At 34.0% G+C, this 12,437-nt stretch overlaps 2 protein-coding genes and 2 long non-coding RNA genes across 6 annotated transcripts; 2 read left to right on the top strand and 2 right to left on the bottom strand.

Moving 5' to 3' along the window:
* Positions 1 to 601: 601 nt before the first annotated feature.
* On the top strand, positions 602 to 8,603 carry LOC107365260 (uncharacterized). Of its 3 annotated transcripts, none has more exons than XM_015932740.3 (7): positions 602 to 837; positions 2,477 to 2,947; positions 3,426 to 6,521; positions 6,608 to 6,677; positions 6,746 to 6,889; positions 7,761 to 7,862; positions 8,192 to 8,603. In XM_015932740.3, coding segments are annotated over exons 1-7 (3,969 nt in total). In that variant the 5' UTR covers positions 602 to 752; the 3' UTR covers positions 8,193 to 8,603. The 3 variants fall into 3 exon arrangements, with proteins under 3 accessions (XP_015788226.2, XP_015788225.2, XP_015788224.2); XM_015932739.3 differs by having other exon boundaries at positions 7,985 to 8,603; XM_015932738.3 differs by lacking the exon at positions 7,761 to 7,862.
* LOC149093646 (uncharacterized) lies at positions 2,806 to 3,432 on the bottom strand. Its single transcript, XR_016199624.1, has 2 exons — positions 3,183 to 3,432; positions 2,806 to 2,930 (listed from the first exon to the last, which is right to left on the bottom strand). It is a non-coding gene; the product is annotated as an uncharacterized LOC149093646 (long non-coding RNA).
* A 751-nt stretch (positions 8,604 to 9,354) lies between the features above and the next one.
* LOC149093645 (uncharacterized) lies at positions 9,355 to 9,815 on the top strand. Its single transcript, XR_016199623.1, has 2 exons — positions 9,355 to 9,412; positions 9,626 to 9,815. It is a non-coding gene; the product is annotated as an uncharacterized LOC149093645 (long non-coding RNA).
* Positions 9,816 to 9,969: 154 nt separating this feature from the next.
* Positions 9,970 to 11,369, bottom strand: LOC107365355 (uncharacterized). Its single transcript, XM_015932848.3, has one exon. The coding sequence runs from the start codon at positions 10,942 to 10,944 to the stop codon at positions 10,003 to 10,005; it is 942 nt and encodes a 313-aa protein (XP_015788334.1). The 5' UTR covers positions 10,945 to 11,369; the 3' UTR covers positions 9,970 to 10,002.
* Between the last annotated feature and the right edge of the window lie 1,068 nt (positions 11,370 to 12,437).

The following is a 12,437-nucleotide window of genomic DNA, read 5'->3' as shown; positions in this document are numbered from 1 at the left end:
ACTCGAAAAATTCACTGGAATCCGATTTCAGGTTAATACAGTTGCACCAAGAAAGTAACCACTAAAATGTCAACCTGCAAACATGAATTATTGTTAATTAACCTTGTTTTAATGATAATTACCTTCTCATCAATTGACTCATAAATCCTCTTTACCATTACCATGGAAATTATTTTTACAGTTAACACCACGAAGATTATGAGACAATGAAGATAAGGCAAGAAAAGTGAGCTTTAATTGTTTCTCTTCTCCATCATCTTCATCTTCACCTTTCTTTCCCTCTTTCCCTCTCTCTCATCTTCATCAATTTCCACAGAATCTTATCAATTAATCGCCATTTTTCCTCTATTCATCTTCTCTGTCTATCAATAATCAGCAAGAAAAGAGACTAAATTGTCTTGGAAAGAAAAGCAACTTTTCTCTCTGTCGATTCTTACCTTCACCAACCTTTATCCTAATCATACCTGTTAACCATCATTCAGTACCAATAATAACCATTAACCTGGTTAAGAAGAAGACGAATCATCTTAACCCGTTCAGGGAGACAAAGAAGACAAAATAATTCCATTTTTATTTTCCTTTTTTTTCTTCACTCACCATCTTCATCTTAATTAGTCCTTTAATCACAATTTGTATCACTCTACTTTTTACTGTCATTTGTGCCTTAATTCATCAACCCATTCTCATCATCCATCAACAATCATCGAAAATCAACTTTTAATTTATGAAACTTTTACAAACTTGCAACTAAAATGTTTTCAAAACGATTACGATTCTCAATATTATTAACAGTAATAACACTTTTTTACCAAATAGTCAACTTAAGTTCTGCTCAAGGTAAGTCAACTGTTCAATTGTTCATTATAACTGAATTAAGAAAATTTCCTTCATAAATGAATGTAGAAAAAAATTTGGAGAAAAAAAAGTTTTTCTTATTTGCCCAAATCTTGCAATTATTATTTATTGATATTACTAGATTATGACCTTTTTGACCTTTCAATTTTTTATTAACAATCATGAATATAAAACGGTAAACAAAGCCGTTCTCAATAATCTTTATCATTTTTTATGATAATCACAATAATGCCATAATAATGTTGTTATAATTCAGGCAATAATTCAGGTTATGAGTTTTGGGCCAAAGTTGAATAGAGAAAAAAAAGAAACGTTAAAGCTCGAGAAGAAAGGAAAATGTTGGAAAAGTTAAAGTGACTTTGTAACCTTTTACGTCTTATTACTAGATTAGATGGGAAACAGGTAAAGTGTAATTACAGTTATCTATTGTCATCATTTACCTTTCCTTCACTCGACAATCAAGCCAATAAAAGATTTTCTAACAACCCTGGGAGAGATGATAGTCGAGCACTGAACAGATGAATTGAGAGCAAATGAGATTCCAAATTGTTTACTGAGAGTGAAATGAGGTGAACAGAAATTATTCAAGTTTCATTTTTTTAAGCTATTTTCAATTCTTATTGTGACAAGGAATTGATAACATCTTGAGTCTAGGCTATCATTTCAAGTTTACTGGAAAAGTTCATTTCAATTATTCAATGATTTGGAGGTTAAAATTTATCCTCAAGTCAGTGAGTTTTGAAAAAAAGAGTGAAAACACTCGAAGCAACTATTGTTATAACAATGCGAATTGTTGATGGCAATTGATTTGATTGTTTCAAACTGTTGCTTGTAACCGATGAAATTATCAATGAACAAGATTTTCAAGTTTCTTTTTCATCTTCAACGATCAAGTCAAAACAAAATCTTGAGAAATGTTGATAATGTTTTCATGAAACAATTCAGTTTCCCTTAGATTGAGACTAACATGAAACTAGAAAAATGCCATTTTCTTATCAAAATATTAATCGACTTTCATTAACCTAATTGCAAGACAAAACCCGAATCTTGATCATTGGTCGACATTTTTTGAAACAATTTATCAAACTGAATAAGTCCGTCGAGACTGGAATCGGACATTTTCCCGTTGCTTTATAATCTTGAGTATTTTGTTGATGTTAGTTATGATTAAAGGGGAAATTGCATTTTATCATCATTACCAATTAAAATGTTTGATTTACTTGCAATGAAGATAAAGTGTTGAATAAGATGATGCTAATGTTAGATAAATTGTTGGTCTGATTACAGTTGTTTTATGTAAAGATTCAGTAATACGATTCAGAATTAATCAATCATTTATTAATGAATGTCCTTCAAAATTAACCTTTTTTCTCTTAATTCTTACAATTGACAGACAGCAATCAAAGTACTGTTTAATTAAGATTAAGTGAATATAAAAACGCAGATATTTGCTGTCGCACTAATCATTATCTTTCAGGATTTAATGCAATTAGCTTAACTTTTACGCTCAAAGGTTAACTAATAAATGTTGATTACTTTGTGTATTTCAATGAGCACAATGAACTGAAATGAAGGGAAAAGTGTTTTTAAGAAAAAAATTTCTTTCTTTTCGATTGGACAGTTTTAAAAGCAAAAGTTTCGACTGGTTGGACTGAACATGATCTGGAGACGTACCCACCAAAGATCAATGATGAAAGTTATTTGTATTATGCTGGGAAAACATCTGATTTAAATGGTCTCAAGATAGTTGTCAAGACAATTCCAAGTATTAATAGCACGGAAAAGTTGATTCAAGCTGATGTCAGCTTCGACTATTGGGGTGTTGGTGGTACATTAGAAGCTGATAATCTTGCTACCAATTTCTTCAGCGTCGGTGTCAGTGCTTATTCAGAGGCTAAACCACAAACTGTATTTGCTTACTTTAATGATTCCTATTTGGGTGGCGATTCTTGGGGCACTTTTGAGTCAACCTTCCTTCAGCCCGTTTATCCAGCTCGAATCATGATAACACCAAACTTGGCAAGTACAGGAAGCGACAATTCTTATTATGTTGCACTCAAAGGAATCCAAGTTACCTATTTCATTGAAAACAGTAAGTTTATTTTTCACATTTTTTCAAGTTTCCACATCAAAAACCTTTAGTCAATCAAGGATTTAATTTCAATTTCCAGTATTTTCCAAATAAATTATTCAATTTTCATAAATTGTATTTATAAACATGATATTTAGATCAGTTTTGGATTTGATTGGAAAATAAATTGAAAATGATTTTGATTAGGAAAAGTTTTCTTGATGTTCTAAGGAAAGATTATGAAAATTTTAAATACCTTGAAAGACATGTTGACAATCAAATGGTCACTCCTTTGAGATTAACTTGATTTTTGTGGCTTTACGCCAGTTTTGTGGAAACTTGAAAATGCTGAAATATTACGATGAAACACAATTGAATTGTGGTATCGGTTTTTTCAAAAATTTCCATTTTCTATGAGAAACTAATTTCTTTGTTTCCCTTGTTTTTTTTCAAACTTGACTGTTTATTTGTTCACCTTTCAACTATGAATCAAATTCAGCTGAAACAGTATATGAAAATGTTACTGATACAACTACCAATTTGGTTACGACAGTTACACGGGAAGAAAAATCAACTCGAAATGTAACTTTATCATGTGAATCAGATGACTGTTTTGATTTTGATTTGGTAAATGGGGCAACTTTATACTGGTCTGATAAATTTTTCCCCACAAAACCACAAACATTTACCAAATTTTTGACTCCTAATACTGGCACAATAGCTCCTTATCAATTAACATTGACCAAGGCCGCTACAACTGATGTTTGTGTCTCAATTAATTACTGGTTAACCGAAGCATCCAATTTAACGGTTCAACTCGATTCAAGTACATCTACAATTGTTTTATCACCAACTTATTCACTTTCAACATCAACTTCAATTGATGTTGCTGATTCAATGTATGATTGGTACACAGTCCAGATTTGTATGAGCCACTTTGTGTATGCGGCAGCTAGTGGAGATCACATGATATCATTGATACCTGGAAAAGCTGGAGAATCGGAATTTATAGCAGTCGGGGAAATACTTGCCGCAGATGTAACAACACCACCCTTGACAGAAACAACCGAAATGATTCTTGAAAGTTGGACAAAGAGTTCAGTTGAGCCAACCCAACAATGGCATTACCTTCCATCAGTGGGTAGCACATCAAACGACAAAAATTCACTGCTATTCTCATCCGTTCCAAATGGCAATAGTATTATTTACCTTTACTCAGACTGGTTCAATTATACATCAGGTCTTGAGCTTCGCCAATCAATGGGAATAACTTCATGTCCACCCAAATTAACGGTTCAAATTCAATTAGTAGATGGTGCAAACAATTTAGTCTCAACTGATGTTTCTGATTTGTGTGAGACAAAAACAAATACAACATCACAAAAAATATTTCAATTAGCTCAGGGACAATTGGGACAACAGCATAGACTTCAGTTTGTCATTCACTGGGTTGAGGGTAATAGTCAAGCAACATTATCCGTTTCAGCTGTTGATCTATCTGATGCTTGTAGAGATGATAGGGTTACATGTTCAGACCATGGTACTTGTCAGGTCACTCAGCCTAATGAATATCATTGTGACTGTGATGATGGATATATGCGAGAGCGTTGTCAAAAGCCTGACTATTGTGTTTTAACCTTCTCTGAAATTGATACTGCCACTGGCACTACTACATCTATTAATGGTACAGATTATTGCCAACAAAGACTTGGAACTTGTAATCCTGAAACATTTGATCCAGTCATGAGAAAAATCTGTACCTGTGCATCAAATAACTACTGGAAATACGATGCATCAATAGGTCACTCTTGTGCCCCTCTCGATCCATGCACAGGTATCAATGTCTTCTGTCCTGCAGGATATGTTTGTAATGCTGGTACTACCTCTGATACTGCTACTTGCACAGCCTGTGACACTACTAACGGTTATGTTGCCGGTGCGAACGGTACATGTGTAAAATCTAGTCCATGTAGTTCAAACCCGTGTATTAATGGAGGTAAATGTAAAGAATATGAAAATAAGCCAGTCTGTTATTGTGAAAATGGTGCAACTTACGAGACCGCAACTGGATGTGACTCAAATGAATGTTCATTAGATACCCGAGATGAGCTTGCTTGCTCTCACACTTGTACAACAACACTGGGTGTATCACACTGTACCTGTTTACCTGGCTACGAGTTGGTCGAGAATACAACTATCTGTGAGCCAACATTTAATTGTACACTCAACTGTACCAGCTCTGAATCAATTTGTCTTTTAAATGCTAATACACAGTCTTGCGGTTGTTTACCTGGTTATGTATTAATTAGCCCAGCAAATGAATGTGTTGACATATGCACAGCTGCAGCTTCAAATGATACACAAGCAATGGATCAAGTAAAGTCAATTTGTGGCTCCTCAACTTGTTCAATGGTAAACTCAAAGTTGACCTGTACTTGTTCTGCTCCCTACGTAAATGGTCCCGATGGTCGATGTCACATTGAAACTGCTTGTCTACCTGGTGGTAAGGGACACGCCCAATGTTCATCTAGAGGAGCAATGTGCCAGCCAAAGTTGTCAGCAACTGGACAAGATTTGTGGGAATGCATGTGTCCCATTGGAACGACTGTAGGAGCAAACAATAACTGTGTGGACCAATGTTCAATTGATGAGAAAAGTTGTCTTTTTGATAACGCTGTGTGCCAAAAGTCTTATCTGATAGGAGCCACAACTCATGATTGTGTTTGTCAGCCAGGGTTGAAGAAAAATGAAACTGATGGTCAATGTTATCTGATTGAGCGTTCTTTAAGAGTTGAGATGACTACTCGTCTAGATGAACAAGTATCAGCATTACTTATCTCTAAGGCACGGCACACAGTTAAATCCTTTTTCATGAGCGCTCCAACAATGGACGAAGTCTGTCCCTATTACGCACCATTAGATATACCCGGGTGTATAGATTATTTAACCACGGCCGCAGAAAACCAGTACCAAACACAGAAACCAACACTCATGGAGAAGGCTATCCGTCAGGAGCTGATAAACAATTTGCAGCTAGATTTAGCCAATGTCTATGGTAGTACTTTTGGCGACATCAAGATCATTGATTATAGTAAATTAAACGACGCAACTTCAGTGGCTGGTGATTATAAGGTTATACTGTCTCTTGAATTGACTGATCCAGAAACTGAAACCAATCTGATTCCATTGAATGATGAAGCTGTCTGCCATCCACTGTCCAGCACAATTTCAGAAGCAGCATCTTATTGTGTAATACCAACTCACTCTGTTATACAGCGGGCATCAATCCAACAAACTGAGCTGATTCCATGTAATGAAACCTTGATTGATTACTGTCCATCCAATACCCAATGTAAAACTTTGGATAACAGTAGATTCAGTTGTGAATGTAATCCTGGCTTTAAAGCTGAAACAATAATACAAATGGATATGGATAGAACTAGTTATTACAAAGAGTATTGTGAAGATATTGATGAATGTAGTTCAACAACTAACCCATGTCGAGCCCATTCAAGCTGTATAAACACCATTGGAAGTTATATGTGTCCATGTAACCATGAATATATTGAAGACACCAAGACAGGAGAATGTATAAGTAAGTTAATTTAAAAATTAAACTCAATTATAAACAATATATCAAAAGAAAACTAAAATTAATCCTTTCATCGTCTGTTATTGTAGGTGTCTGTTCAACGGTTACTTGTGTTCACGGGGAATGTATTGTCATAACAAACAACACTGGATCTTGCAGGTTTGTTAACATTTAATCATTACAAGCCAAGTTTCCATTGATTTAAATCAATTTATTTTAATCTCTAGATGTAATGAAGGTTACCGAGGTGATACCTGTGAGGAACAAGATCCAATGGTGAAAACATTCCGAACAGCCTTGATTACTGTCGCTGTTGTTTTGGGTCTTCTCTTGATTGCAGTTGTTCTGGTTGCAGTTATTTTAATCAAAAAGTAAGTGTCACTAGCAATCAATCCAACAATTTACACAACTAAAAACTGTTATCTCACAATTTAAAGACCAATAGGAATACAATTTAATTGAAATAAATTATTGTGGTTAATGTTTCAACAAATGTTTCAAACTAGCCAAACATGATTCAGTTAAAAAAGCACATTAATCACAAAAATTTTGATCAATTGTTCACCTTTCCTTTCCCCTAATCCTGATCAAATCTCAGTCCATTGCGAGCAAAGTTAAATTAATCAATCAGCTATCATTAGAAGATTATCCACCAACCAAATCCACCAAATTTTTAACCACTTTTACACCATCTAACACGTCCACTATTAATCGCCATCATATGCGAAAATTTTTGGACTGCAAAGCGACAAGTTATTGATCTATTTTTACCATTGATAAACGATTGATTAATTTGCTTTAATTATTGCCATTAAAAAGTTATCACTTTGAGTTTTCCTCTAAAAACAAACAAAGAAAACGTCTTTTTTCAGAGATTCAGAAGTTATCAGATTATTTTGCATTATTGTTGTGACAACAGATTGATAAGAATCTAAAAACACTCTTATTGATTACAAAGATGATAATAATACAAACTCAAGTTGAAACAATCTTAATTGTCAACTTGATTACTTACTAAAGCGGACATGCCAGTCAGTCTTAAGAGATGAAACAGTTTTCCCAGTAAAAACAATAATCAAAAGTCACTTTATTTTTGCCATTTTACCGAACCGAGGAAACGGCAAAGTGATAACTTTCAACTTTTCCCAACCATTATTATTATTATTATACATAAAACTATAAAAAAAAACAAATTGACCAGCAAGTTATAGATTTGATTCGATCGGTCCTCATTAAATTTAGGGCAGAGCAATCAAAAATACTACCTCCTGTTAAACATGTTCACGGTATACCCTTAACGAAGGTCGAACAGTTAAGAGGGCCTCTCGAGTCTTCTCATTTCTGGTGAGTTCTTCTTCTCCTCATCTAATCGTGATATTACAATTATATATAATAATATTAATAATCGTCACCCATCACCCTTCTCCCCCCTTTCATCATCACCATCATCATTCTAACCAAACAAGAGCTGAACACTTCCCAAGCAAGAACAGAATAAAGGAAAGAAAATGAAAAAAAACGAAAAGCAAAAAAAACTCTGAGTGGAAAAATTGATTCCCTGTTGATTCCAATTCCATGATTATTCAATCAATCTTTTTTTTCTCTGTCACTCTTTCCTTCATCATCATCATCATCATCTTCCTGCATTTCATCATCTTGTTCACTCTTTACAGAACTAAAAGATCAGCCATGAAAAGCAATGCTGAACGACCGATGGCTGAATACATGGCTCAAGTACCCAAAAGATATCAGGATAACTCAGGATTTACCAACGATTAGATGGACTGCCTGTTAATCATGTTTATCACCTTTATGTACATGTTTAATCAAAGAGAAGAAAAAAAATTAACAAGAAAAATGTTTATGTAAAGATTATTATTGTATTTAGTTACTTTGAATCTGAGTTTGAAAGCTTTTTTGGTTTGTCGATAAAAGGCAAAGTGAGTTTTTCAAGAGATGAACAGAGAAAATAAAAATGCCGAAATTGCCCTTTTAATCAACAATTTTGTAATTTATTAAACTAATTACATGAGAAAATATTATCCGTTCATTCAATAAAAAAATAGTTATTTTCTCATCTAGAAATATTCTTCTTCTTATCCTTTACAAACAGCAAAAAATGAAACAAATGATTACAATTGATGGATCAATTGGTTTACTGAAAGGAGCAACAATTATTGCAGTAAGAATAACTTGGTTCCATTGAGATTAGGGATTCAATGATTTGATTGTTGGCTCAATGTTTATCCTCAAATTATCAATTGAAACAATGAGAATTCATAAAATAGTAAATAGAGTAATGTTTCTGATTGGTCAAACAAACATCCGAATATTAGTTTTGACTGACCGAGTATTAAAAAAAAGCTGAAGAAACGCTCAGTTGGATACTTTGTTCGAATCATGTTCAGGTTGGTTCACTAAAGTCATGTAAAGTGTTAGGACCTTCAAATTTTCAATTCACTCGCCTTAATTTTTATTCCCATTTAAAGTCTAACCAGACCTAATGTAATGAACTGAAACTATGAAAAATTGCCATTCTCAAGCTGACTACACTAGTAGTCAGGGTTAAGATAACAAAAAAGGGTCAGACTTGAGTTAATTTTTAGATGTCGCCATCTCGAGCATTTACCGTTTTAAGATACACTAAACAATAGAAAACTGAAAAAGTTAAATTCGATCTTAAAGGTATTTTTATTTCTTGTTAGACGGTGACTATGAAAAAATCTCCAATTTGATCAGTCAATGAAAGGTAAAGTCATTTTGCTACGAAATTGAAATTTATTAATTTATGATGTATTTTGTAAAATTTTCTCATTTTGAATCTTTGCTCTGCTTTGAACAAATGCTCTATCTCAGGAGTTTGGGTTTGGCGTGGTCAAGATCTTGCTTTCAGGGTATTTAGTAATTTCTTTGTAGTCAATTTCCTACAGTCACCACTTAATTAGACTGCTAACTCCATAGATCTACTATTTTCATTAGGAGATGCATTAAATCTTGAATAAATACAAGTTTTATATGAAAGTTGGCAGTTTAATTTAGTCATGTTAGCTGTTTAATGTTTTGTATTTTGCTTTCATTTTCTCATCGAATTGTTTTATTTCATTCAGCTTTCACCTGACTGGCAAATTGATTACGAATCGTATAACTGGGTAAAATTGGACCCCAACTCCGATGATACTAAAAAGAAGGTTAAAGAGTACTTCAGCTGGGAAGGAGACTTTGATGGCAAGAAGTTCAATCAAGGAAAAATATTCAAATAAATTTCTACTTTCATCTAATAAATTCTTTTAACTTGGATTTTGTTTCTATTCAATTATTGTACTAGAGTAATAGCTTGGTTAGCTCTCAAAAAGCAATGATATGTCATTTCAAGATGAACTTCTAATGATTTCGTGTTTCCGTCGCAATTATTAGATGGTAAATGTAACTTTTGTGAATTTTGAGAAAGTCATTTTTCTGAAAAAGTTGAAATTTAATTTGAAATTTAATAATTTATAATGTCATTAACATAGGGTGAAGAGATAATGTTGTTAATGGAAAAAGGATGATGGGGATAAGGTGGTTGTGGTTGATACTGGTGGTGGTGGAAATAATTATGTTGGAAGTGATGTTGGTCTTCAAAATATTGTTGATAATGAGGTTGATGATGTGGATGAGGTTGATTCTCAAGTCGAATATGTTGTTGTGGCTGATGTTGCTGGTGTTGTTGTTGGTGTTCTTGTTGTTGATGGTGATTCAGAACAATTTCATGGGGTAACTGAGATGGTTGTTCAGGTGTTTGTTGGTGGAGTGGATGATCATGTGGATGGTCTTGTAAAGTTGAAAGATTTTGATTGGAAAGTGAGTTTGATGAAGAAGGTGATGTTGAAACAGTTGTAATGTTTTTGTTTGATGATGAAGAAGATGATGATGATGTAGATTCAGATTTGAGACATTTGAATCTTTTTTGTCGTCGTAGGTAGCACCCATTTTCAAACATGTTACCCGACTCTGGGTGAAGTGTCCAGAACGAACCTTTGCCAGGTTTATCTGGCGTCCTCGGCACTTTTAAAAAACAATCATTGAACGACAAAGAGTGTCGAATTGAATTTTGCCATCGCTGCTGATTTTGTCTATAGTAGGGAAATAATTCCATGATGAACTGATAAATCTCTGAGAGAGTCAACATCTTTGAGGGCGACTGCTGAATGGCCATTGTGATTAAACTGATGTATGAATAAGGTGGTTTAGCATGTGAATAATTCCGTTGAGCTCTACACTGTTGCATATTGGCATGTTGGGCAGAACTTGTGTTGTTACTATTTCCGTTGGTACTTGCGGTGTTGGTGTTGTTGTTACTATTGGTGTGATGGTTGTGATGATGATGGCTGGTGATGGGAACACTTTGTTTAGTAACTGGTAGTTGGTTAAACGCATTCATGTCCATGTTGTTGATGTTGTTGAAAACAAAACTTGCTTTTGATGCTTCAACAGTGACTTGAACTCTTTGGCAAACGACAATAACATCAACTTGTACAATCGTACAAATTCATGGAAAGGTGGAGTTTCCATGTTGTCTTATCAACCAATCATGTAGAGAGAGGAGGAGAGATGGCAACTTTCATTATAAACAAGTTTCTTTAAAATGTATTGGGTTTGGGTTGAGCTCTGTTTCTCTTTCTTTCCTCTCTTTTACTCTCTTTTCTTCTCTTTCTATTTTCTCTTCTTCTTTTTCCATTACTTCCTTTTCTTCCTTCTCTTCCGTCTCTCTCTCTCTCTCTCTTTCTCTCTCTCTCTTACTTCAAAGCGTATGAGATACAATAAACCTTTATCTTATAAACTCTTGACTCTAGTCATTCTTATTGTGACTCATTGTCGGATTATTTTCATCGGTTTAGCTGCTTTACCATCAATGCGTTGTTGGTTGCTATTGCAAGTCGATAACTTTTCAAGTAAATTTTATCTTTACTTTCACCAATTTCACACTCTCTCTCTCCAGAAAAATTGTGATAACAATTAAGATAAATTGATCAGCTATAGTAACGTGATAAGATGATTAATGAAGGCAATACTGAGAGGAAATAAACAAGAGACTGGTCGGCAAATTCAACTTTTTAGTTGAGATTTGGGACTTTGGGGATTTGTGGGTGCACAAAAACTGATTAGTGCTATTAAAAATGTCTCTTATCGACAGTTTTAGATGAAATCGAGGCCAAAGTTGAAACTTTGATCGTCTTTTTTCATTAATGAAACCAGATTTTTCCATGAATCACATTTTTTTTGATAATCAACCAACTTTTTTATAAAAACTTCTGTTTTCTGTAAAATAAATCACTTCGATTTTCAGTTAAATCGGCAGTTTTCTGTGACCGTAATAGTTAGAGATCTGGAACTCTTATGATCTGCTAGAAAAATATTCGGGACCGGCTTTTTCCACCACTTTTTTACCGTCTTTTCACCGAATTGTCCACCATATTGTCCAACACTCAATCTAACACAACCACCAAATCAAACATCACTTTTTAAAGAGACTTTCTCAACAAAATTGTCCACCACTTTAGAAAGGCTTTTTTCCATTTCCACATTTTCAAGCATTTTTTTACAAGATGATCCACCACCCAAATCAACCAAATTGTTGAACACTTTTGGCATATGATGGCGATTAATAGTGGATGTGTTAGTTGGGTATTTAGTCATATCATATGCCCATGATAAAATCTAATCTTCGATGGAAGAATGATAATTGTAAGGGTTACCATTCTCGAAATATTGAGAACCAAAGTTCTAAGGCCAATGGCCGAAATCAAGAGAACTACTGGTAAATTGAAAAAAGTGTGCGGTTCGAAGTTCGAAAAAGTTCGATTAACTGCGTTAAGTAAACATTTTATCGGTAAAAAAATGAGTTTCATGAAAAAATCTGGTTTCATTATTGAAAAAAGA

This window comes from Tetranychus urticae, chromosome 3 (genome assembly GCF_039701765.1).
Source record: "Tetranychus urticae isolate SD_2017Ah chromosome 3, NJAU_TeUrti_SD_1.0, whole genome shotgun sequence".
In the NCBI taxonomy this organism is placed as follows: domain Eukaryota; kingdom Metazoa; phylum Arthropoda; class Arachnida; order Trombidiformes; family Tetranychidae; genus Tetranychus; species Tetranychus urticae.
This window is presented reverse-complemented; position numbering and strand designations above follow the sequence as displayed.

What these genes read in the sequence shown, in the direction of transcription:
- LOC107365260 (XM_015932738.3), top strand. Translation starts at nt 753, where the DNA reads ATGTTTTCAAAACGATTACGATTCTCAATATTATTAACAGTAATAACA. An exon ending in TACCTATTTCATTGAAAACA is followed by an intron (nt 2,948 to 3,425) that starts GTAAGTTTATTT and finishes AATCAAATTCAG; the next exon opens with CTGAAACAGTATATGAAAAT. An exon ending in GCAGTTATTTTAATCAAAAA is followed by an intron (nt 6,890 to 8,191) that starts GTAAGTGTCACT and finishes CACTCTTTACAG; the next exon opens with AACTAAAAGATCAGCCATGA.
- LOC107365355 (XM_015932848.3), bottom strand. Translation starts at nt 10,944, where the DNA reads ATGGACATGAATGCGTTTAACCAACTACCAGTTACTAAACAAAGTGTT.